At 44.2% G+C, this 26,382-nt stretch overlaps 1 protein-coding gene across 4 annotated transcripts in view; it reads right to left on the bottom strand.

Moving 5' to 3' along the window:
- Window positions 1–25,176, bottom strand: part of mroh1 (maestro heat-like repeat family member 1) — a 42,820-nt gene extending 17,644 nt beyond the window's left edge. Inside the window, exons 1-28 of one of the 4 annotated variants that reach the window (XM_046334873.1) lie at window positions 24,995–25,176; window positions 24,036–24,147; window positions 22,919–23,064; window positions 21,879–22,010; window positions 21,448–21,610; window positions 21,126–21,224; window positions 20,860–21,011; window positions 18,858–18,998; window positions 18,176–18,268; window positions 17,636–17,714; window positions 15,206–15,319; window positions 12,986–13,059; window positions 12,527–12,649; window positions 12,261–12,371; window positions 11,353–11,497; window positions 10,491–10,531; window positions 10,175–10,316; window positions 9,482–9,534; window positions 8,916–9,023; window positions 8,443–8,562; window positions 7,870–7,992; window positions 7,274–7,420; window positions 5,387–5,413; window positions 4,258–4,380; window positions 3,796–3,875; window positions 3,341–3,485; window positions 852–947; window positions 654–758 (exon numbers count right to left, since the gene is read on the bottom strand). In XM_046334873.1, coding sequence (XP_046190829.1) covers window positions 654–758; window positions 852–947; window positions 3,341–3,485; window positions 3,796–3,875; window positions 4,258–4,380; window positions 5,387–5,413; window positions 7,274–7,420; window positions 7,870–7,992; window positions 8,443–8,562; window positions 8,916–9,023; window positions 9,482–9,534; window positions 10,175–10,316; window positions 10,491–10,531; window positions 11,353–11,497; window positions 12,261–12,371; window positions 12,527–12,649; window positions 12,986–13,059; window positions 15,206–15,319; window positions 17,636–17,714; window positions 18,176–18,268; window positions 18,858–18,998; window positions 20,860–21,011; window positions 21,126–21,224; window positions 21,448–21,610; window positions 21,879–22,010; window positions 22,919–23,064; window positions 24,036–24,057 — 2,904 coding nt within the window. In that variant the 5' untranslated portion in view covers window positions 24,058–24,147; window positions 24,995–25,176. Of the gene's footprint in view, window positions 1–653; window positions 759–851; window positions 948–3,340; window positions 3,486–3,795; window positions 3,876–4,257; window positions 4,381–5,386; window positions 5,414–7,273; window positions 7,421–7,869; window positions 7,993–8,442; window positions 8,563–8,915; window positions 9,024–9,481; window positions 9,535–10,174; window positions 10,317–10,490; window positions 10,532–11,352; window positions 11,498–12,260; window positions 12,372–12,526; window positions 12,650–12,985; window positions 13,060–15,205; window positions 15,320–17,635; window positions 17,715–18,175; window positions 18,269–18,857; window positions 18,999–20,859; window positions 21,012–21,125; window positions 21,225–21,447; window positions 21,611–21,878; window positions 22,011–22,918; window positions 23,065–24,035; window positions 24,148–24,897 lie in introns of all 4 variants that reach the window. The other 3 variants (XM_046334874.1, XM_046334872.1, XM_046334875.1) reach the window with 3 other exon arrangements.
- Between the last annotated feature and the right edge of the window lie 1,206 nt (window positions 25,177–26,382).

The following is a 26,382-nucleotide window of genomic DNA, read 5'->3' on the forward strand; positions in this document are numbered from 1 at the left end:
TTCTCCAGGAGTCCTTCAGTATTTTGTGGTGCTGGTACCACAAGCCCCATATTTCTTCCAAATGGGCCTTTAGAACCACTGCAAACATCGGTCAGCTCATAAGATACACTACTGAACATTATGGCTGAACATTATGGCAACGTTTTGAAGAACACAAACGCAGCTATTTGCTGTTAGTTCATGTCTACAGAACTCAGCTAGTAAGGCTTCAGCTAGTAAGGCTTCAGCTAGTAAGGCTTCAGCTAGTAAGGCTTCAGCTAGTAAGGCTTCAGCTAGTAAGGCTTCAGCTAGTAAGGCTTCAGCTAGTAAGGCTTCAGCTAGTAAGGCTTCAGCTAGTAAGGCTTCAGCTAGTAAGGCTTCAGCTAGTAAGGCTTCAGCTAGTAAGGCTTCAGCTAGTAAGGCTTCAGCTAGTAAGGCTTCAGCTAGTAAGGCTTCAGCTCTTCAGCTAGTAAGGCTTCAGCTAGTAAGGCTTCAGCTAGTAAGGCTTCAGCTAGTAAGGCTTCAGCTAGTAAGGCTTCAGCTAGTAAGGCTTCAGCTAGTAAGGCTTCAGCTAGTAAGGCTTCAGCTAGTAAGGCTTCAGCTAGTAAGGCTTCAGCTAGTACGGTCCAAATATACCTGAGAAAGAAGGGTTTGCAGAAGTTTCTCTGACTCACTTTGACGTGGAGGTTGTTGAAGTAGAACTCTAGGATGTGAGAGGTGGTGATCATCGCCCTCTCCCTCTCATGACCCTGAACAGAACTCAACCACTCCTCAATGTGCTGAGGACAACCAAAGACAGGGTCAAAGTGGAGTTCAAGATCAAGGTATAAATAAGTCAACATTTAAGCGTCTACTTCTTATCACCAACTTACCTTGAATACACTCTGAAGTCCGTCTGGACTCAGGTCTCTTGCAAGAATATTCCTCAACAACTCCTGAAGAGCATTGAAGGTGTCTTTGTATAACGCCTGTGGGAAAAGCAGTAGATAGAAGCTTTACCATCTCCACTGTCAGGGTATCTGCTGGTTCCATGAAGTTGAATTAAAGACTGTTCCCAAGCATTCCCACACAGAGAGAGACACGTGATCGTACACAAATGTAAGCAAGGTTTGAAATGATTATGTTTTAGTCAAACATATCTGTTTGGGGTTCTTGTGGTCAATTTGTAGTCTACAAATTATTAGTCATTATGTTCCATCCGCTCAATAAAAAAAGGAATATTTTTTGTTGTTGTTTTAATTAGCCTGCGTCTGAATCTAGTTGATGATTCCTGGGCTGCTAGGCTATAGATGACTGAAGCATGGGGTCGCCCATCTGCATTTGTTTAGGTTGGCCCAATGGGCTGATCATTAGCTAGATCAAACTAAGGCTTCGATACCTATTCCTGCTACAATGATACTTCATAACATCACCAACATACCACTGTGAACAAATCCTTTAAGTCAAAAATACAGCACAGTAAGTGTATAAACACGTGGTCAACTCTCCACCTGGAGAACCAGGTCACTGGGTGTGCAGGCGTTTGATTCAGCACTGAGTCAGATTAACAAGGTCCTGTTAAGCAGCTGATTTGTAGAATCTGACGTGTTAGACTGGGGCTGGAACAAAAGTCCACACACCCAGTAGGTCTCCTGGAGGTATTATCCAATAATAATTATGGGATACGACTAGAACATTAGCCTACAACCAAAAAGTCTAATAAAATAACTCATTCAGTGAATCCAGGATCAAACGGTGGTACTTTGAAGCAAGGTAGCTGAGAGGGAAGGCTCTAAGACTGACTTTATCCAGTGCAAAGACAGACATTATTATAGACATCTCACGTGTTCAGGGAATGCATGATAGTTATTCTGATGTGCAATAACAAAATAGGATCCAGAATAATCAAATATTAGTTTGATTTATTTGCCTGCATGTTTGTGTATATTGTCCTAGGCTTTATGCTACATAATGATACAAATAAATAAATATAATGTATTGTCACATACACCAGATGGGTGCAGTGAAATGTGTTGGCTTTAAAGGGTCAGCCATAGTAGTGAGGCACCCCTGGAGCTAATTAGGGTTGAGGTGCCTTGCTCAGATTTTTCACCTTGTCGAGTCAGATATTGAAACCAGAAACCTTTTGGTTACATGCAATTGATCTAACAGTAAATGTAACATCCTACAAAAATGTTCCATTGTATTCACCCCAGATGGTACGCCCCTCTCCGTTCCACTGGCTCATCATCCGTTTGTAAAGTGGTGTCATTTCCTCCATCTTGACAGAAATTATTTTTACCGTAGACACAAGGTTGAGATTCTACTCTTAACAGTAACAGTAGTTGTTTTAAAACAGCTGTGTCTTTCCCACAATTATATTTCTAAAATGTTGCTCAACTGTCAGTATGCTCTTATCAGAAGGCATCTCTCCCTTCACTCCGTGTGTAAAGGGGGGAGAAGGAGCGAGAGCCGGCAGCGAAACAGGGCAGATACTTTCATTTCAGGAAGCAGATTAATGCACATTACTGTTGAGAAAAAAATGTTTTTACAACCAAAACAATCTGCAGGAACGTTGTGTAGCCTCATCACCAACATAAGCAAAATGGATTAGGTAAGAAGGACGAAGTCTGTTTATCATCCCAGATCGGGTTGTTGTCTGATTGTATAGGCTACCTTCTCTCTCCCAACACACCTAACATCTTGAAAGTGCGGTTCGATTGTTATTTAATATTGCCGTTTTGTCACAGTAGCAACAATTACACAGAAGCACATTGTAAAACAGTGTAGTCATCTCAGTCACATTATTTAAGAGACTTAAACTGAATTCAAGGTATTCTTAGACTTAAGGTCTTCAAATCAGATAAATTAATACATTAAGATTCTTTTAAGGACCCGCGAACACCCTGTTTCATTCTTTCACAAAAATGAGTGTGAAGGAACAAAGTGCAGGTTTATGTTGAGATGACTGTATGTCTACACACAGAGAGAAGGTCTGTGCATACAGTATATGTATACTTGAGGTTGTTCATGTGTGTCCTAAAGTTGAACATAACTAAGGTTTCTCTATAACAGGATACATAATAATTCACTTCCTGCTTTAGTCACATGGCTTGTGACTCACCCTATGCCAATCCACTGACTTTGAAATGTCCTCGATGCAATGGTTTGATTGCACTCAGGTCAAGATCAATTATACTAAAATCAGGAACAAACGTTGTTTGCAATATGGATTGGTTGATTTGTATGAATAATGGTTCATGTACCTACATGTACAGTAATTCTCATTTTGCTCCCCCTCCAGGTTTGTGCACCTGTTGACTACAGTAACCCACTGACGGTGAAGAATCACAACGAGGTATTGAGATGCTCCAGCTCTCACCTCTCTCTGTTGGGGCTCCAGCACCTCCTCGTCTTTTCCCCTGTCCTTGTCCGGAGTGTTCACCGGGGGAAGGCCGTACACACCGTTCAGACACGTCCGCAGCATATCAAAGTTCTCATTCTCCGTCAGCGCCGGCTCCAGGTTACTGGGGTCAACCTGGGGTCAAGGACCAACTATGTCACTCAGTAGAGGCTAGGGTTGCAAAAACTGCCCAGGTTTTCCAGACATCCTGGTTGGAAGATTCATGGAATCAGGAGGGAAGGAATATCCAGAATCATCCAACAATTATTGGAAAACCTGGGAGTTTGGGGAAAGTTCCCTGATTTTTACAACCAGAGAAGAAGATGAAACACCTGGTACTGACAAGCTCCTGACAGGCTGACAGTCAACAAGACATCTCTGGGCTCTGTTCCAATATGCAACCCACGAGCACACCTCTGGGCATTAAAGGATACACGAGGTTGGCACACGTGGTCATCACAAGGTGGCGAACCGGAGTCCGCATGGCATTCGTGGGTTCTGCCTTGATAAAATCCTTCAACAAAATGAAGATATTGAGATGGGTCAACACAATCAGAACCACTTGACTGTAGCAGCCCTTACATCATAAAGCCTTTCTAACAGCTGCCTAAGATATAACAGCTGTCATAGGCAGTCATAAACAACGTTTTACAGTTGGTGTGATCTAAATCCAGTAACATTTAATGTAACCCTCCATCATAAGGACGACATAACACTGTCCTAACAACGACATAACACTGTCCTAACAACGACATAACACTGTCCTAACAACGACATAACACTGTCCTAACAACGACATAACACTGTCCTAACAACGACATAACACTGTCCTAACAACGACATAACACTGTCCTAACAACGACATAACAGAGCACATAAACATGACAAACACTGACCATCATGACTCCCATGAGTTCCTGCTTGCGGACGAACATGTAGCCCTGATTACGTACGACGGTGCTGATGGCCCTGGCTATGAGCCCCACACTCTGAATCAGACTCAGCTTCATGGTCAGGTCCTGACGGGGGGGGGGTACAGCGTACACACACACACACACGGAGACAGACACAAACACAACAAAAACAAGGACACAGAGACAAACACAGCCTCAGACTGTGTTCATGGCAATTGGCGATCGCAGTCCGAGGTTTAGTTTGTTCGCATCATCGTGAGCAAGACAACCACATATTAGTTGTATAGTGCAGCCCTCAAGCATACATAGACAGTCACTTACCCTATGACTCTAAAGTTCCCTATGCCATTCATAAAACATCTAGAGATAGATGGATAGCCTAGAGCAGGAACAAGGATTTCAACCATAGTGATTTTTAGATTCTGTTGAAAATGTCAGGGGTCCATAAAAAATAAAAAAAATAATAAAAAACTTATAAGAGCATCTCAACAATAGAACTGTTTCAGAAAATGGCATAAGAAACAACAGCTTATGGTTGGGTAAGTCACATTATACTGAAGATGAATTTGACTACTTTTCAGTTGGCTTAAAAATCAATGTGTAGATACAGGTCAATATGAATTAAACAATCAAAGAGTAGAGGGTGTATTGCCTTGATTTGGAGACTGTAAATGTCAGACAGAAATGTAAGCTTTGCGATCTGGAAGGGGAAAAAGAATTTGAACATCAAATTCCACCATCTGATTTGGCATCACAACCTAAGAGCTGGTGTGTGTCTTCGATCATAAAGGGGAAGGAGGAAACCACAAGGCCCTAGAAACACCATAGTGTCAGACAATGTTAGTAGGACATGGAGGGCATTCAGAAACACCATAGTGTCAGACCATGTTAGTGGGACATTCAAAAGCACTAAACGTTCTGAACTTCTGAAACACAGGCAAACAAATACACTGCCTCCCATCATAACTACATGTGGTGCTGATCTTTCAACTGGAGCCATTTACTTCTAAAAGTTCAGAAAGTTGAAGCAGCAGCGTTCTAGAGAGAAGAGATTGTTAGAGGAGTTTTAGTGAGAGACAGAGGATCCTTCATTAGGGTCCAGTCACGGTACCTTGGTCTCTATTTTAATTCCCAGAACCTGCACAACATAAAAGCAACAAGGAGTTTAATCCACAAGTGTACGCTACTAGACGAGAATATATCCTATCCCCCTAAAGAGAAGAGAATATGCTCTTTCCCCTCATTAAGAAAATGTTATGAGACTACAGTGTTCCCCGGTTAGATGGTTAACCATGGTATGGGACAGCGATACATTAAATGTCTCACAGATGCAGATGAACTCAACCTCTGTTTCCACATTGCAGTAAAAAGGTTAGCAAATGTTACAGTGCTAGCCAACTAGCCGTAGCCAATTAAATGAGCCCCTGTGTGGAACCCAAACGACTCGATGGATATAGACTCGGCTTCTTAACATTAAACACCTTGTGTGTGTGTGTGTGTGTCCAATGACCCACCCTAACCACGAACATAAAATCCCATGATCCAATTCAAGTGGACATCTGGAGGTCATAGTGTACATTGGCAGCGGCCCCTGAAGGCTGCAGTTTAACAGGACTCATTTAACCAAGACAACTAGTATTCAGACAGTCATTGTGATGCTAAGCATATGGCCCGCAACTTCAGGAGAAGAACCCGAGGATATGAACCAGGTTCATCGGTAGCCATGGAGAGACAGAGACCTCCTGAATGAAAGGAGTGAGACATTTGAAACACTACAACGTAGCGTGACTTCTCCAACTGGTTGATATAATCGCACATTCCTTTCACTGTGGTTTGTGCTGTGTGGTTTTATGTACCTTTCAAATGCCTCAATTATGACCCATCGTTGGTTTTAACGATCTAACCACCAGTATGTAATTGTGAGCAGTGAGCCTAACCGACTGTCCATGTACATCCCAAATTCACCATATAGTGCACTATGTAGGGAATAGGGTGCCATTTGGGATGGATCCTCTGTCTGACCAGCATGTCTTAACTCCATCAGCCTTATCACAACTTCTGCTCGGTGAGGTCACTCAGTACCATGCCAACCCAAGCATGCTCACAGAACTTCTTCTCGGTGAGGTCACTCAGTACCATGCCAACCTAAGCATGCTCACAGAACTTCTTCTCGGTGAGGTCACTCGGTACCATGCCAACCCAAGCATGCTCACAGAACTTCTTCTCGGTGAGGTCACTCGGTACCATGCCAACCCAAGCATGCTCACAGAACTTCTTCTCGGTGAGGTCACTCGGTACCATGCCAACCCAAGCATGCTCACTGGGCCAACAGAGAATGTTCAAAAATAGATTTTCAGGAATAATGTGAAACTGCAGCTATTCTGACTAGGCTAGCTAACGCTGCCATTGAGGAAAGAGAAAGCATTACAAGTCGATGGTAAAACACAGTGCTGTGTGGTGATCAGCAACGGGTATCGCTCAGTCATTATTCTCCCTCTCTGCAATGGGGGGATAAATGGATGGTTGGAGATGAGAGTGGGGTTTAATTTGACTGGCCGCACCTCTTTATAGGACATGTAGGGGCTTTTAACAGGTCGGTCCCTGGCGGCCTCTGTACTCTATAAGTATGGGCAGCCAAATGTAACACCCAAACTAACTCTTCGATCTTTATGCTGATTAAGGCCTGGGCCTGTAGAGTCTCAGAGTAAGAGTGCTGATCTAGGGTCAGGCCCCCCCCTCTTATTCATTATGATTTAAAACTGATCCCAGATCAGCACTCCAACTTTGTGACTATGTGCCCTGAAGGCCAAAATGGGTCCATTGAGACTGATGACAACATCTAAAGAACTATTTACATTTGAGAGATGCTGGCTGTTGGTTTCATCCAGGGCTTCCTGACAGAGATTCCCTCTTGGGTGGAAACGTTGTGGACTAGCTCTATTAAAGGGATGTGGTGGAGCAGTCATGTGAGTGTCTCCCCCAAGCCCTAGCTTCTTACCTTGGTGTTGAAGTGCTTACTGATGCTGCGGAGGATGTCTGAGTCGATGCGGGACAGGATCTGGTCCTCTGGGGCGTGGAGCGCTACGTAACCGTAACACAGGATCAGCGTGCTCTTCATCTTCTCTACATCCAAGTCATTCTTATCCTGAGGAGGAGGTGGTAGAGATGGGAAGATTTCGGTGTAGGGGCTGGTCTCCCAGACACAGATGGAGCCTAATAGTGGACTAAAAAGCTATGTCATCTTTATAAAAACCTTCAAATATATAAATTAGGCTAATTAAAAATCAGTTTATCAATACCTGTACACGTTTCCTTTAAAATGACTTTAGCAGGGCTTGATCGAGCTTGTCTGGTGAAATGGAACCAATGCAATAGTCCCAAAAGTGCAAACCGTGCCTACTGTACCTGGCACTCCAGACTCAATCAAATGCTCAAAGTAGTAGAAAGAGATCAACAAACTCCATAAAACCTTCAATCTGAAAGTGTTAAATTGCTGACTGTACGGAGCAGATAGAACCTCCAAGGCAGGCAGACATTGCCAAGTTTGTGTTTATCCACCTACAATGAAAATAATAACACGAATAGCATACTAACTTTGAGCAGGCTGAATATTCCTGAGGCTTTCTTGAAGGCGTCAGATTTCCCGAAGTCGTCCAGTTTGGCCAGAGTGGCATCGAGATGACTGCTTGCACACAGCCCGATCCCCATGGCAACACCCTGGGAAACCCATTACCCCACCCTTTTAGCACAGTTTAATGGACACTTCAGCCTCCAATGACCAAACAGTACATCTAGATTACCATTAACACCGGCATTACAATTTCACTACCACTCTCCATTAGGCCTAAAGACTGTAAAAACACCACAATTCCCAATCATCTGGTTAAAATACAACTGAAATGAGGGGAAACTTAACACCAGACAAATTACAGCTTAGCAAGGCAGACGTGACCTCCCTTTGAAAATAAGCAAAGGCTTAGGAGTCCATGTCACAAGACTGTCTTAACTGGGCAATTCAGCTGCACAAAGAAACCCTGTCCTGCCCGGCGACGCTCTGCCTTACACAGACAATTACATCACAGGTCACGCTGAACATATGATAAATAAAAGCAAATGCTATCAAGAGGATCATGGCCTGACTCAAAACGGGGACTAAGAGGCTTTTACCGCTCTCTCGATGGCGTCGTTGTGTCGTGCACTGATCAGCATCTCCTGTAGCTGCTTCTGGACCACTTCCTTATTGGAACACTGCTGCAGAGTCACACCAATGCACCTGTAGAGGAAACTCTGGAAAGAGCCATGAAGCCAAGACGAGAAACCTTCATCGTTTGTAGAATATATTGTTTTACTAAGATTTTGCTAAGGCTTATGAGGTTCTACCAACCTGGATACTTTGTAGAATATATTGTTTTAATATGATTTTGCTAACACTTATCCGGTTCAGAAGAGTTCCTTGGGGTACTTTTAAATAAGATCATGTTCAAAGAGACAAATAAATAGAATGTGTTACATCTCATGGTTAGGGCCAGGAGTTTTCCCTGAACTATAAGTGGAGACCAGAGAACTTCCTGGTCAGGTCATGAAGAACTCTTGGCCCTTCTCATGGTTGAAGAGAGGTTAGGATGAGGTTGTTCACTAACCTTCTCTTCCAGGGACTGGTTATAGGTGGACAGGTAACGTGTGGCCTCTACAGCCAGCTGACAGCTCCACTTGTCATCAGCTATGGCCACCAGGGACTTGGCTAGGAACTGTACATGTCCAAACAAAACCCCACCACACAGCCATGTGACCACATCATAATTCTGTATATCAAATCACTTTGAAACAGAAAACACTTATCCAACACTATGTGCATGCATCCCAAATGGCACCCTATTCCCTATGTAGTGAAATACTGTTGACCCTGGTCAAAGTAGTGTATTATAAAATTAATAAGATGCCATTTGGGACAAAATTTGTTCTACATATTGACAGTGTTGTGGAGACAGACAAAGAGAATGTTAGATAAAGATCACTATAGGGACTGTTATTGACAGTGTTGTGGGAACAGACAAAGAGGATGTTAGATAAAGATCACTATAGGGACTGTTATTGACAGTGTTGTGGGAACAGACAAAGAGGATGTTAGATAAAGATCACTATAGGGACTGTTATTGACAGTGTTGTGGGAACAGACAAAGAGGATGTTAGATAAAGATGGGCATACCTGTAATAGACTCTCTTCCCATTTCTTGTTGTCTAGTGTTTCTGGGGTAGACTCTGTAAAGAAGAATAGACCATACTACTCAGACCTCGCTCGCCGGTCTTCCTCCCAGACAAAAACAAAAAATAAAAGAGCAGCAGCAGAATATTCTGTACACGTTCCAAAACCGACCAAAGAGCTAAAATGATTTAAGATGCGTTTTAATACCCTATGCTCTACTTCAATCCAAGCTATGTATTTTTATGATGGAAAGATGAAAATGGCCCACAGCTAAAAAAATATAAAAGAAAGTTATATCTCAAAAAAATATATATAGCCCATAAAATATTGCCTTTAAAATTGTGAATCACTTATAACATCCCTTAACTGCAGCTGTTGTGGTAGAAGCATGCATCTTTTTTATGTCAGTTCTCAGTAGACTACATGGAGGAAAAACTATTTTAAACCAGTGACATTAAAATAAGTTTGAAACAGCCTCCTAAGCTGTCAATACTGCAGCAGCAATACAAGTCCCTAAGGGTTATTTCGGCTTTGGAGAGAGAGAGATATTATGAGCCCCAAATGGCACCCCATTCAGTGCACTACTTTTGACCAGGGTCTATAGGCACTACATAGGGAATAGGGTGCCATTTGACAAACAGACATAGCTCGCTATAGGTTATAAGACTCTGGGGTCATTGAGTTGAGGTCCTTTACCTTCCAGGTAGCTGAGGAGAGCAGGGATCTCCTTCTCCCAGAGTGTCTCAGCGTTGGGGTGGATATTAGGACTTATAACGTTCAATAGAGACAGAGACGGTGCACCATGGCCACGACTCCGGAACGGGAACGAACCATTCACCTGAGACACACACATCCCAACTTACAGGTGAGACAAAGACATAGCCTAGCTATTACTGGAGACATTGATCATATTTCATGGGGGTTTAAATCAAGTTGACGTTTTATAACAGCCACATAGCAAACTGAAATCCATGAGCATTCAAGTGGCCTGTCATTAGGGTTTCATACTCACCAAGAGCCGCACCATCAGTATATGTGGGGAGGGAAGATTAACTGAATTAGAAAGAAGAAACAGATGAGAATAAACAAGGTTGATAGCAGACTAAGCATTATAATGAATGACTGAATGATTAACTGGCCAGGCTCATACTTCTCCCACAAAGAGTTCAGCTTAATCATTGAAACAATGACCTTACAGTTCAGGACCCAGCTGACGCTAGTGCTTTATTTAGTGATACATGTGGCTTCTCATTCAGCTAATCAGAACCAGACACTCTGGTCTGTCTGGCCTCTAAGAACCGACCAACAGCCCTTTAATGAGAACAAAATGGCTGTATAAAATACAGTTTCAACAAAGAAAAAAACTAAAGCATTCCCAATCCCAAAGAAGTGCTGACGAGGAGTGGGCCCGGGCTGCGACCATCTCCTTTACATTAAAGCATTCCCAATCCCAAAGAAGTGCTGACGAGGAGTGGGCCCGGGCTGCGACCATCTCCTTTACATTAAAGCATTCCCAATCCCAAAGAAGTGCTGACGAGGAGTGGGCCCGGGCTGCGACCATCTCCTTTACATTAAAGCATTCCCAATCCCAAAGAAGTGCTGACGAGGAGTGGGCCCGGGCTGCGACCATCTCCTTTACATTAAAGGGACTGTGTGCTGAATTCCAATACGGAAACGCCAGACTGACTCCGAGTGGGAAAGGGAGGGAGGAAAAGACCCCCCCGGCTCATGGTGATGACATCATAATGCCTTGTTAATATGAATGGAATGTGTATGAACCTACTGTAAATGTCTACCAGGGAGGAAGGGATAGAAAATATACATTTCTGTTGCACACCTAGTAAATGGAGCTCCTTCTTCTAAAAGACACCTACCATGCTCGTTGAAGTCGATGTTGAAGTTGGGTTCCTGGGAGGCTCTCTTCTTGGTTCCCAGCAGCGTGAGGCTCTTACAGAGCGGTGCGGTGGCGTTGGAGTACTGACCTGGGGTCAGGTAGTACAGCAACATGGGCCACAGTACCTGAAGAGACAGACAGACAGTCAGGTAGTACAGCATGCAACACAGCACCTGCCACAGATGTACAGTAATATCACAAGATTGAGTTTGCCTGGTGCAATTGAAGCAATAGAATAGTCACAAAAGTGCAAACCCAGAGCTCTAGGCATGCAAACCCAGAGCTATAAATCAAACAAAATATTTCATGTATGATTTGAACCCAAATCTGCAGAGATGTAATACCATGAAGACATGGTAAATCATTGTTCTCTTCAGTCTCTGTCAATGCCTTGTCTCATAGCTTCCAGTGGGAAGTAATACAAGAGACATATCATCTCAGAGAGTGTTGATGTTGGGAACTGCAAAGGAACAAGTAACTAAGAGCAGAGTGATTGGCTGTAAAACAGACAGGGTGATGCAGTCTTTGGATGTGAGCTGGTTTTCCCCTCAAGACATCTGATGATAGGAAAATATGAACTGACGGAGCTTCTTTACACAAAACTCCATATTATAGCAATTCCACCCTCAGGCTCTTCTCATAAAACGGTATTATGTTTGGTGTTAAGTGTGACTTGGCTTCGATGTATTCGAAAGCCGTTTTTCCAGCAGGAACAAACATTAAAATGTCATTTGTTCACTGCCTCTATACCTGAAATGATTTCATGAACGACAAAATATGTTTGTGCATAAATATGCTGATCAGATACATAATGTTAATGTGAGAGAAGAAAACAGGTGATGGATTGCCTGCCGAGAGAGACCTCTGATCTCCTTGCAGTAGACTCACGTCAGTCAGGCGTCCCACGGTCGTAGTGAAGAGGTGAAGTGTGTTGTCACACATGCTCCGCAGCGCCTCATTGGTTACTTCCTCCGGGTCACTGGGGCGCTGGCCTGGACGCTGCAACAGACCAAACCCACACACAGTTCTTCAGAAACACACAGACCACCGTCAGAGAGTAGTTTTAACTGATCCACCATCTACAATGTCATGCTAATCCCTCGCCAAGGAGAATGTCTTCAGACCAAAAGGGATTGTAGATATGACAAACGTACATAGTAGGTGTCGGGGAGAGCACAGTGTTGGATGATAAACTTGACCAGCAGGTCTCCTCCCTCCAGCTCCAGGTAACCATGGTGAGCCATGGCACTGATCACCTGGACAACCCTCTTCTTCACCTGCAGGGGGCAATGATTGATCTCTGTCTGAGGTCAAGCAAAATACTAATACAACACAACAAGAATAAAATGTAGCGCTAGTTTCCTGATTAAGCATGTTTGTACTGAAAGACATGTTATAGTCTATTGAAAGTGATTTTCAAACCAGGACCAGATTTAATGCATGTCTGAGGAATTGGCCCATAAAGTGTGATATGTTTCCCAATGGAAAATGTGGTTTTTACAGCACATGGATATGGGTCATTGAAACTGTGTTCATTGTTATTTTCTATGCCTTTTAGGAGAGAAAACTATGCCACATTGTAGCAGTTCAATATTTACATGGCATGAGGTTACCTTATTGCTGTGGTCAGCCAGTGGTTGTCTGATGCTGGCCAGGATGAGAAGCTTCTTCGACTCCATAATGGATGCTAGATCACAGACAGAAAGCCTTGAGTAACATTACGAGGTCATTTCATATCAAAACAAGTCCTTTGTAAGTACCAGTGATGCTTTCAAATCCAGAGAACAGGGTCAAATAACACTAACTGCTAATGTAGTCATTTTGACTGTTCATGAAAGTATTTTATTACTCTGCCATGTAAGTCATGCCCCCCCCCCTCTGTCCTTGACTTCCCTTAAATAAGTCTACATAAAAAGACACGGGTTGTTAGAATCTTAATATCACAAACAGAACTGGAGTTAGAACCAGTTTTAAGAGGGCATATCATTATTTGAATGGTTTTACACCATAAATTGGTGTGGATGTTTTTGATCAGATGGCACAGCTGCACTCTGAAAGGAGGCACCCGATGCTGGCCTGTTGCTGTGTTTTACAACATGCTTGACTTGGCTGCTGTCACCACACACACACACACACACACACACACACACACACACACACACACACACACACACACACACACACACACACACACGTGTTGTTCAAGAAGTGCATGGCCAACACCATGCCCAGGAGAGACTTCATCACGAGTCTGGCATATGGGCTACCTGAGAGACATAGGAGAGTTAAGGCAGCAGCAGATTCCCCATGAGCCTTTGCACGAGGCAAATTGCACACAGCTCCCAGGGAGGAGACAGATGCACAAAGAACAGAACCCAAGACACCTGTGTCCCCTGCAAATGACGTGTGGTGGAAAAAAAAAGTGGTGAAGATGTGTCGACTGTTAGGACATGGGATAACCGCTAAATAAAATCCAACTGATGCCATTATGTGAAGCACACCATGTACAGTGGCTTGGGAATCTTTTTCTCCACATTTTGTTATGTTACAGCCCTATCCTAAAATGTATTAAAGGTTTTTTCCCCCTCCTTAATCTACACACAATACCTCATAATGTCAAAGCAAAAACAGGTTAAGACATTTTTGCTAATTTAATCAAAATAGAAAAAAACAGAAATATTACATTTACATAAGTATTCAGACCCCTTACTCTGTACTTTGTTAAAGCACCTTTGGCAGCGATTACAGCCTGGAGTCTTCTTGAGTCTGACGCAGCAAGCTTGGCACACAGCTGTATTTGGGAACTTTATCCCATTCTTCTCTGCAGATCCTCTCAAGCTCTGTCAGGTTGGATGGTGTGCGTTGCTGCACAGCTATTTTCAGGTCTCTCCAGAGATGTTCGCTCGGGTTCAAGACCGGGCTCTGGCTGGACCACTCAAGGACATTCAGAGACTTGTCCCTTAGCCACTCCTGCGTTGTCTTGGCTGTGTGCTTAGGGTCGTTGTCCTGTTGGAAGGTGAACCTTCGTCGCAGTCTGAGATCCTGAGCTCTCTGGAGCAGGTTATCATCAAGGATCTCTATGTACTTTGCTCCATTCATCTTTGCCTCGATTCTGACTAGTCTCCCAGTCCCTGCTGCTGAAAAACACCCACAGCCTGATGCTGCCACCACCATGCTTCACCATAGGGATGGTGCCAGGTTTCCTCCAGATGTGACACTTGGCATTCAGGCCTAAGAGTTCAACCTTGCTTTTATCAGACCAGAGAATCTTGTTTCTCATGGTCTGAGAATCTTTAGGTGCCTTTTAGGAAGGAAAAGCAGCCAACAAGTGCTCAGCATATGTGGGAACTCCTTTAAGACTGTTGGAAAAGCATTCCAGGTGAAGCTGGTTGAGAGAATGCCAAGAGGGTGCAAAGCTGTTATCAAGGCAAAGGGTGGCTACTTTGAAGAATCTCAAATGTAAACTATATTTTGATTTGTTTAACACTTTTTTTGGTTACTATATTATTCCATGTGTGTTATTTCATAGTTTTGATGTCTTCACTATTATTCTACAATGTAGAAAACCGGTAAATAAAGAAAAACCCTTGAATGAGAAGATGTGTTCAAACTTTTGACTGGTACTGTATATAATGTAGTAAATTAGTAGTAGTGTCTATGTATACTGTAGCAGTGAGTAGTGACTATAGGCATACGGTAGTAAGTTAGTAGTAGTGCCTATATATATATATATATTTACTCTATTAGTCTGTAGTAGTGTCTATATATACACTGCAGTAAGTGCCTCCTGTCCTGTGCAGACAGGCCCGAGCCAGACTAATTAGCAGTCTTACTGGAGGAGTTGATGAGGTGTCGGAGCACAGCCAGGGAGCCCATGCGGATCCTCTCATTACTGTTCTCCAGTTTCTGAAGCACAAACATGACCAGCCGGTCTGGGAAGGTGTTGGCTGAGAAGGAAGGAAGCGTATGGCACAGAGTCAGACCACTGTTTAAAGTTTAAACACATTTACCTCTGAGTGAAGTCACACCATCTAAGATCTAAATCATGGATTATCTCATTACAGGAGGACATGGTGTCCATCATGTAGTTTCTCTGCAGCAGCTCTGTGTTCTAGAATAACAAAGACCTTGTTCACAATAACACACTATTCCCTTTATAGTGCACTACTGTTGACCAGGGCCTATAGGGTTCTGGTTAGAAGTAGAGCATTATATAGAGAGTAGGGTGCCTCTTGAGACACAAGGAGTCTTGTATTAGTTGAAGAGGGAAAACAGTCACTCTGAATATGGTATATCGGCCTAGTACCGTACCATGTAGGCAACAGAACCAATTAATACTGATTCTACAATTCCATGATCATTTTATATTATACAATGTGAAGGAAATTACCCAGATCTGAAAATATATAAACACTGCTCAAAAAATAAAGGGAACACATAAAGAACACAATGTAACTCCAAGTCAATCACACTTCTGTGAAATCAAACTGTCCACTTAGGAAGCAACACTGATTGACAATAAATTTCACATGCTGTTGTGAAAATGAAATAGACAACAGGTGGAAATTATAGGCAATTAGCAAGACACCCCCAATAAAACCACAGACCACTTCTCAGTTCCTATGCTTCCTGGCTGATGTTTTGGTCACTTTTGAATACTGCCGGTGCTTTCACTCTAGTGGTAGCATGAGACGGAGTCTACAACCCACACAATTGGCTCAGGGAGTGCAGCTCATCCAGGATGGCACATCAATGCGAGCTGTGGCAAGAAGGTTTGCTGTGTCTGTCAGCGTAGTGTCCAGAGCATGGAAGCTCTACCAGGAGACAGGCCAGTACATCAGGAGACGTGGAGGAGGCCGTAGGAGGGCAACAACCCAGCAGCAGGAACCCTACCTCCGCCTTTGTGCAAGGAGGAGCAGGAGCACTGCCAGAGCCCTGCAAAATGACCTCCAGCAGACCACAAATGTGCATGTGTCTGCTCAAACATTCAGAAACAGACTCCATGAGGGTGGTATGAGGGCCCGACGTCCACAGGTGGGGGTGGTGCTTACAACCAAACACCGTGCAGGACGTTTGGCATTTGCCAGAGAACACCGAGACTGGCAAATTCGCCACTGGCTGCAACATCCTCCAACATGACGGGTTTGATGGAGAGTCAGTCATGGTGTGGGGTGGCATTTCTTTGGGGGGCCGCACAGCCCTCCATGTGCTCGCCAGAGGTAGCCTGACTGCCATTAGGTACTGAGATGAGATCCTCAGACCCCTTGTGAGACCATATGCTGGTGCGGTTGGCCCTGGGTTTCTCCTAATGCAAGACAATGCTAGACCTCATGTGGCTGGAGTATATCAGCAGTTCCTGCAAGAGGAAGGCATTGATGCTATGGACTGGCCCGCCCGTTCCCCAGACCTGAATCCAATTGAGCACATCTGGGACATCATGTCTCGCTCCATCCACCAACACCACATTGCACCACAGACTGTCCAGGAGTTGGCTGATGCTTTAGTCCAGGTCTGGGAGGAGATCCCTCAGGAGAACATCCGCCACCTCCTCAGGAGCATGCCCAGGCGTTGTAGGGAGGTCATACAGGCACGTGGAGGCCACACACACTACGGAGCATCATTTTGACTTGTTTTAAGGACATTACATCAAAGTTGGATCAACCTGTTGTGTGGTTTTCCACTTTAATGTTGAGTGCAACTCCAACTCCAGACCTCCATGGGTTGATAAATTTGATTTCCATTGATAATGTGTGATAGTTGAATGCACATTCAACAATGTAAAGAAAAAAATATTTAATAAGAATATTTCATTCATTCAGATCTAGGATGTGTTATTACTAAAATAATATATATTAGGCCCAGACAGTAATATCTAGATGCAAGCACACAGAATGCTCACAGTCCAAACTATGATGACCAGCCCCTCATAAAATCCTTCTACAGATGTGGCATATTGCTGCAGCAGCATTGTGTCTGTGTGGCAGGGGTACTGTTGCTTAAATCCCTCCCTCTCCAACAGGCAGCAAATGACTCCTGGATTACAACTCCAACAAAGACCAGGTCAAGGAGCCTGTTCTAGAACCTTCCAGTAGAAATAGATTGGGTAGAACAGTTGTGATGGTCATGTAGAATAAAGAATCGTGTCAATTCTATTCAACGCATTTCTATCTGTAACATTCACTTAAATGACTACAACCCTGACCTCTCAATCCAATAAACCCAGAGAACAACACACACGGATTATTGAAGAACAGACAACCAACCTAGAATGCTGAAGCATCTCAATACCTCGTTGTGATTCTTCACCGTCAGTGGGTTACTGTAGTCAACAGGTGCACAAACCTGGAGGGGGAGCAAAATGAGAATTACTGTACATGAACCATTATTCATACAAATCAACCAATCCATATTGAAAAGGAAGTGTGTTCTTGATTCAGTCTAATTGATGTTGACCTAAGTGCAATCAAACCAATTTGAAATTTCAAAGGCGCATAGGGCGAGTCACAAACCATATGACTACAACAGGAAGTGATTTATTATGTATCCTGTTATAGAGAAACCTTATAATCCGTGTCTAGTATTACTAGCTATGCTAAATACAGAAAAACATCCTATTGACATTGCGCAAACAGCCCAGGCAGAGTGACCAGAAGCTTTGTGTGTTCAAGGAAGTACTTTCAAATCAAATGTTATTAGTTATATCAGTGTGCAGCATGTGTAAAAGGTGCAGTGAAATGCTTCCATGCTAGCTCCCTCAACATTGCATTGTACTGTGCCATCAGGGGACTGTCACATTGCCGTACCTGCTGGTTTAGAGTAGTGAGCAGGCTGTCGATCTGCGTCTCCAGAACTCTGCTGCCCATGTTCACAGAAGCATCCAGAACCTGACACAGGCTCTGCAGGGGAGGTGAAAACAACATGAGCTGATTAGTGAGCAGAGCAGACAGTATTGGGAAACTTAGACTAAAATACTGATACAGGACTGATGAATGACTGGGAGAGTAGGACTCCATTAAAAAATATATATGCCATTTAGCAGACGCTTTTATCCAAAGCGACTTACAGTCATGTGTGCATACATTCTACGTATGGGTGGTCCCGGGAATCGAACCCACTACCCTGGCGTTACAAGCGCCATGCTCTACCAACTGAGCTACAGAAGAAATGCAAGTCCCAATCAACATAAATACCATAGTGCCAGACTGCAGAGTACCCTGGTCTGAATCGGTATGTGCTTCAGTCAACTCCACAGCTAACTACCATTGTCATGCCAAGACAACCAGGCATCTTGGTGTGAGAACATGACAAGCATACCTCCTGGGGGCCCAACCTGATTGACAGGACACTGGCAGGTCAGAAGAGTTAGCTAAACTATTACACACACAGATCTGGACCAGGCAAACTGCTGAACTCTCTGGGTGCCTCACATACAGCACTTTATTCCCTGTATAGAACACCAGCAGCGGTCATTAGAGGCCGACCTACCTTACTGATGACGTAATGCTCAGTGTTCTTCTTGTACAGGGAGAGGATTGTGGGAATGAGTTTGGGAAGCTGCTCCTCCAGTTTATCATGGGCCATCAGGTGACTCATGGATCCCACTGCTTCTGCCACCGTCAGTCGTAGCTACGGCCCCAGCCAGGGAGAAACACCACAGTTAGTCGAGCTACAGCCAGAGAGAGAGAAACACCACAGTTAGTCGTAGCTACAGCCAGGGAGAGAGAGAGAGAAACACCACAGTTAGTCGTAGCTACAGCCAGGGAGAGAGAGAGAAACACCACAGTTAGTAGTAGCTACAGCCAGAGAGAGAGAGAGAAACACCACAGTTAGTCGTAGCTACAGCCAGGGAGAGAGAGAGAGAACACAGTCAGTCGTAGCTACAGCCAGGGAGAGAGAGAGAAACCACAGTTAGTCGTAGCTACAGCCAGGGAGAGAGAGAGAGAAACACCACAGTTAGTCGTAGCTACAGCCAGGGAGAGAGAGAGAGAAACACCACAGTTAGTCGTAGCTACAGCCAGAGAGAGAGAGAAACACCACAGTTAGTCGTAGCTACAGCCAGGGAGAGAGAGAGAGAAACACCACAGTTAGTCGTAGCTACAGCCAGGGAGAGAGAGAGAAACACCACAGTTAGTCGTAGCTACAGCCAGGGAGAGAAACACCACAGTTAGTCGTAGCTACAGCCAGGGAGAGAGAGAAACACCACAGTTAGTCGTAGCTACGGCCAGGGAGAGAGAGAAACACCACAGTTAGTCGTAGCTACGGCCAGGGAGAGAGAGCGAGAGAAACACCACAGTTAGTCGTAGCTACGGCCAGGGAGAGAGAGAGAGAAACACCACAGTTAGTCGTAGCTACGGCCAGGGGGAGAGAGAGAGAAACACCACAGTTAGTCGTAGCTACGGCCAGGGAGAGAGAGCGAAACACCACAGTTAGTCGTAGCTACGGCCAGGGAGAGAGCGCGAAACACCACAGTTAGTCGTAGCTACGGCCAGGAGAGAGAGAGAAACACCACAGTTAGTCGTAGAGAGAGAGAAACACCACAGTTAGTCGTAGCTACGGCCAGCGAGAGAGAGCGAGAGAGAGAGAAACACCGAGTTAGCGAGAGCTACGAGCAGAGCGAGAGAGAGCGAGAGAGAGAGAAAGAGCCACAGTTAGCGAGCTACGGAGAGAGAGAGAGAGCGAGAGAGAGAAACACCACAGTTAGTCGTAGCTACGGCCAGGAGAGAGAGAGAGAAACACCACACTAGGACTGAGTCCCAAATGGCACCCATTTGGGACGTCTGCAGGTTTTTGTTTTTTCCTCTCAAGAACTCGACAGCCAGGTAAGGAGTTTACTAATTAGTGACCTTAATTCATCAATTAAGTACAAGCGAGGAGTGAAAAGCAGCACACACTCAGCGCTCCATGGAATTAGTTTGACACGTGATTTAGGGAATACAATGGCATTTGGGACACATACCACTACTGGAAAAAGATTGAATCAACAGAGTCCACATCTAACTGAAGCAGAAATCTGTTTACCAATGCAGAGACGGGAGTCATGTTACTTCTGGCATTCTCAAACATAAAGAGAGCAGCAGTTATGCTGCAGTTACTCTGTGGCTCATCATGTCATAACCAAATGGAGGAATACAGAGTTTATGACCAGATTACAGATAAGGGACTATTTGTTAGCCCACAAGCCTAGACCAACCTGCACTGTGATTATGTCCTCTACTCGGAAACCACAAGAAAACCTTTCTGCATAACCTTGCTGAGAATTAACCAGGCAAATATGTTCAGGAAACTCTCCTCAATGTCTTTATTCATCTGATATCAGTCATTGACCTGGCTGTGACTGTGGACCTCTCCTCCCTTCCCTATAAATACCAGCACAGTCTAAGGGGTTGCGTTCATCAAGACATCCCTACAACAGAGGGACCGTTGAGACAGAAATGTAATTAGGAGAAATAAATTGGTTTCCTGCTCCTCTTAATGTCATGTGGTGTACCTTGGATTCCCTGCTCTGGAGCCAGCTGCAGTAGAGGATGTCGTAGGCTGCGTAGATCTCGCTGGAGAACGTGTCCTTTCTCACCGTCGGGTCGGGAGCTTTGTCCAGGTTGGCTAAGTACTCCAGGATACTCTCACTGAAGTGGGACAGAGCTGGGAGAAGGAGGGAAGCTCTATAAACTGGGTCTGGTAATGCATGTTTAACCATGTACAATAATAATAAAATATAACGCTACAGAATGTTGGACATAGTGCATCTAGTCCTACCAGAGGAGAACACCCACTTCATGTTGTCCTGCTTGGCCATGCCCAGCATTGGGAGCATGGTGCCCAAGATGGCATTGAGAAACGGCACCATGCCATAAACTGTCAACAAAAGTGAGATTAGACGTTAGACTCTACCTCTATTACAATGCCAAGAGATCTCTAAGCAATTTGAAAACACTGAGGGGGATAGTCTTTGTAAAAAGACAAACAACTGCTTCTCGGAAGCTAGGTGACAGGACAGAAAGGATCCATGTCAGCAGCCTCAGTATTTACACAGATCTATACAGTGTGCTTGACATCGGTGTGTCTGGCGTTTGCCTACCATTGGATTCAGAGAGGCTTGATAATGTTTGGACCACAAAAAAATGAGGCAGGATCCCTGGCTGGAACTTGCTGAGGATTTCCTCCATGATGTCATTGATGTACTTGTTTCCCACAGCAACCAGAATATTGCTGGCTGCCTGTTGCCAATCAGGTACAACATCCTGTAAAAACATGAAAACTGAGCTGTTGAAATCAAACCCTGGGCCATTGTTTTCATGAAAATACAAAAACTAACAGATACTATTATCCATGTGTTCAGCTTGATGCAATGGCCTCAATGTTAGAACAAAGTATAACCAATGATAAATCAAGTACATTCTCAGAAGAATAACTAGAGTACATGTAATATTAGGCTAAAAGCATAGAAATGTAATGACCAACTTTGTATTTCAGATGAGACCAAATAACAATCATCAGAAACAATCTAACCTTTGATCGGGTCATTTCATCGGAGGCCAAAGAAATGATGCTTTTGATTTTCGGGTAACTGACATCGTCTATCTTGGTCTTCACAATCAGCTCAATCGTCTGCAGTATGACAACTCTGTGCCCAACGATAAGCTGCAGGAAAATAAGTTTACATTGTAATTCACTTCAAAACACAGGCCTTAAGTCTACATGCATTAATGTCAACACAGTGGCCTGTATGAAAAGTCTCTCCCATACAGTACATTTCATCATCTCTTTAGTATTCATATCATTGGTGCAGCACATGCAGAGTCCCAGTCAACAGAGAAGTGATGATAAGGTCTCCAGCTTCTGGAAGGATGTGTGTTATCTCTTCATGTTAGAACATATCACATCCTAATGCAATACTTTATTATTTCATATTGTTGTTGCACTGTCGAGAAGGAACCTGCAAGTGAGCATTTCATTGGACGATGTATACCATGTGTATCCCATGCAAACGACTAATACAACTCTAAAACCTCCAGCATTGTAAGGAAATCTGCAGCACAGAGCAGCATTGGTGCTGTCTGACATTTCATCAGAGGGCTATGGTCACACACAGTACAGTAGCCTTCTCATATCTAAGAACCCTTTCACTGTCACACCTCCACTTCCCATGTTTTGAGAGTGAAAGTTACATCAAGGATGTTGACAGGACAGATAAATGGCTGAAAGTAAGAGGAACGACACCTCAAAAACAGAACTAGAAATCTATGCTGTTATTCAGGTACAATGGAAACATGAATGCCAAAGTAGGTTTTAAACATCAGGCTTGTAATTACAATTTTCTTGGGTCTTGGTAGTAAAAAGATCATATTAATATTGTTAACATAGAGCAATGCTTACATAGGTGGTACTCAATGCTGGCCTACCTCAACACAAATACAGACACAGATAGCCTACAAACATGGGCCACATCAAGTTCTGCATAAATTGCTAATGAGACTGGGGACTTTCTATTATAGTGTTCCAGTCTCTCTAATTAACAGTAAGTGGCAGTAGTAGTGGTGGTGTCTGACCTTGGGGTGCTTGACCAGGTAGTCCTGGCACATGGACAGGACCTTGTTAGGCTGCTGCTTCCCCAGGGTCAGTATGGACTTCCTGACCTGCTCCCTGACCACTGGGTCCTTGTCATTGGCTGAATCCAGCAGGGCCAGGGTCACCTCTGACGGGGAGAGAAGACGTGGAGGAGTGAGAGAACACACAATAGACAGAGGAGGAGGAGTGAGAGAACACACAATAGACAGAGGATGAGGAGTGAGAGAACACACAATAGACAGAGGAGGAGGAGTGAGAGAACACAGAATAGACAGAGGAGGAGGAGTGAGAGAACACAGAATAGACAGAGGAGGAGGAGTGAGAGAACACAGAATAGACAGAGGAGGAGGAGTGAGAGAACACACAATAGACAGAGGAGGAGGAGTGAGAGAACACACGTGGAGGAGGAATGAGAGAACACAGAATAGACGGAGGAGGAGTGAGAGAACACAGAATAGACGTGGAGGAGGAGTGAGAGAACACAGAATAGACGTGGAGGAGGAGTGAGAGAACACAGAATAGACGTGGAGGAGGAGTGAGAGAACACAGAATAGACGTGGAGGAGGAGTGAGAGAACACAGAATAGACGTGGAGGAGGAGTGAGAGAACACAGAATAGACGTGGAGGAGGAGTGAGAGAACACACAATAGACAGAGGAGGAGGAGTGAGAGAACACACAATAGACAGAGGAGGAGGAGTGAGAGAACACAGAATAGACGTGGAGGAGGAGTGAGAGAACACAGAATAGACAGAAGAGGAGGAGTGAGAGAACACACAATAGACAGAGGAGGAGGAGTGAGAGAACAGAATAGACGTGGAGGAGGAGTGAGAGAACACAGAATAGACGTGGAGGAGGAGTGAGAGAACACAGAATAGACGTGGAGGAGGAGTGAGAGAACACAGAATAGACAGAGGAGGAGTGAGAACACAGAATAGACGTGGAGGAGGAGTGAGAGAACACAGAATAGACGTGGAGGAGGAGTGAGACACAAATGAGAGACCTGGGGTCTATTCATACCACCAAACAGCATGCAAGGGATAGCCAATATCAAAAGAGGTAATGGCATAAGCACACAACTATGAATAGAGGTCACTCACGCTCCACATCTGACTCCTCCATTGTGCCTGTCTGAAGGCTGGAACTGGAGATATTTAGGATTTCATTTGGTGGTCAGAAAGAGTTCAAACTTGTTCATCTGGTTTCACCACACTGCAGAGAGAAAACATGCATGTTTGACATGTCAAAGAATGTAGTCTATGGTAAAAGTCGGGCGAATGGAGAGAACACCAACACAATGTGATTATTATTCATGTGCTTAAAACGGTGCAATATCCATTATATTCTCACTGGCGATGATGTTCAGTAGCATCATGACTAGCTCAGTGGCGTCACTTTATGTGGCAACTTTAAGACTAGTGCAAACAGCCACATGACATGTCCTATGCTGGATACAAACAAACTGAGTTGCAACACACCGTTGCAGTGCATGACAAAGTAAATCAACTGTTAACTAGCTGTCAAATCATAACGAGCCGTAACCTGAAAAGTCAGAGAGAAGTGCAGCACTTCCTTGTCCCAGACCAAGAAAAACAAGTCTTGGTTGGGATATTACTGTGGCTAATTTAGCTATTCCACATGTTCTGCGCTGGTAAGTGGTTAATAGTATGGTTGTTGTCAATGTACTATAATTGAATTTGGATACATGAAGTGTCGTCGACCTATTTAGTCTATTACTACAGGTGACAGACAACAAGCTAGCTCTGTTTCGGACTGAGACAGAAGGGAAAGCTCTGCAACAGAGCTCGCTAGCGGTCACCTGTAGCAATAGACAATGTGGGTCGATGACATTTCACGTATTCAATTCTAGTATATTGACAACATCCACACTGTTAACCTTATACCAGCGGCGACCATGTGGAATGATGAGCGTCGTTAAATGCAGCAAAGTAGGCTCCCCACCTTTCAAACAGCCCGTCTGACAGGCTAGCTGGATGTTAACTAACTAGCAAGCAGGCTAGCTAACGTTACACACAAATGCAAGGATGAATCTCCTCACGCGCAGTAATCCAGTGAAGATGCGATGTATATCGTCCGATACTTGGCTGACTAACTGTCTTCCACTGTGATCTCGTATTTGTCCTCAATATAAAGAGAGAGACTTGTTAGCATCCAGTAGCTAGATTAGCTCTACGCCACTGCAACGCATCGCAGGTTAACACCCCTAATCATGTGCGTCGTCGTTGTGGGCGTGACTTTGACAGCAGTTCAGCAGGTTGAATGATTTTGATCCATGTGATAGATCACTGACTGGATATCACGAGGTACGTGAGATATCACTTTTCTGTCACTTTTGCAACTTTATAGCCATAGGAAAGTCATGTGTTTTTGTGTCATGCACTTGAAATACTTTGACAATGTGTACTGGATACATCTCAATATCTATGTTTTTATATTCTATTTCTATTTTCTATCCGACAATTACAGCAATATTAGCCATATTACTGCGAGCATGCGCTGACCAACCAGCAAGCGTATTCACTGACATTTTCAACCTTTCCCTGTCCGAGTCTGTAATACCAACATGTTTTAAGCAGACCACCATAGTGCCTGTGCCCAAGAACACTAAGGTAACCTGTCTAAATGACTACTGACCCGTAGCACTCACGTCTATAGCCATGAAGTGCATTGAAAGGCTGGTCATGGATCACATCAACACCATTATCCCAGAAACCCTGGACCCACTCCAATTTGACTGAACATATTTGGCGTGGGTCCTCAGATACTCAAAAGGTTCTACAGCTGCACCATTGGGAGCTAATTGCATCACCGCCTGGTATGGCAACTGCTCGGCCTCCGACCGCAAGGCACTACAGAGGGTAGTGCGAACGGCCCAGTACATCACTGTGGCCAAGCTTCCTGCCATCCAGGACCTCTATACCAGGCGGTGTCAGAGGAAGGCCCTAAAAATTGTCAAAGACTCCAGCCACCATAGTCATAGACTGTTCTCTCTGTTAATACACGGCAAGCTGTACCGGAGCGCCAAGTCTAGGTCCAAGAGGATTCTAAAACGGCTTCCACCCCCAAGCCATAAGACTCCTGAACATCTAGTCAAAAGGCTACCCAGACTATTCACATCCCCCCCTCCCCTCTCCTCTCCACACCACTGCCACTCCCTGTTGTCATCTATGCATAGTCACTTTAATGAACTCTACCTACATGTACATACTACCTCCACTAACCGGTGCCCCCCCACATTGACTCATCTATGCATAGTCACTTTAATGAACTCTACCTACATGTACATACTACCTCAACTAACCGGTGCCCCCCCACATTGACTCATCTATTCATAGTCACTTTAATGAACTCTACCTACATGTACATACTACCTCAACTAACCGGTGCTACCCCCCCACATTGACTCATCTATGCATAGTCACTTTA

This window comes from Oncorhynchus gorbuscha, unplaced genomic scaffold, assembly GCF_021184085.1.
Source record: "Oncorhynchus gorbuscha isolate QuinsamMale2020 ecotype Even-year unplaced genomic scaffold, OgorEven_v1.0 Un_scaffold_617, whole genome shotgun sequence".
In the NCBI taxonomy this organism is placed as follows: domain Eukaryota; kingdom Metazoa; phylum Chordata; class Actinopteri; order Salmoniformes; family Salmonidae; genus Oncorhynchus; species Oncorhynchus gorbuscha.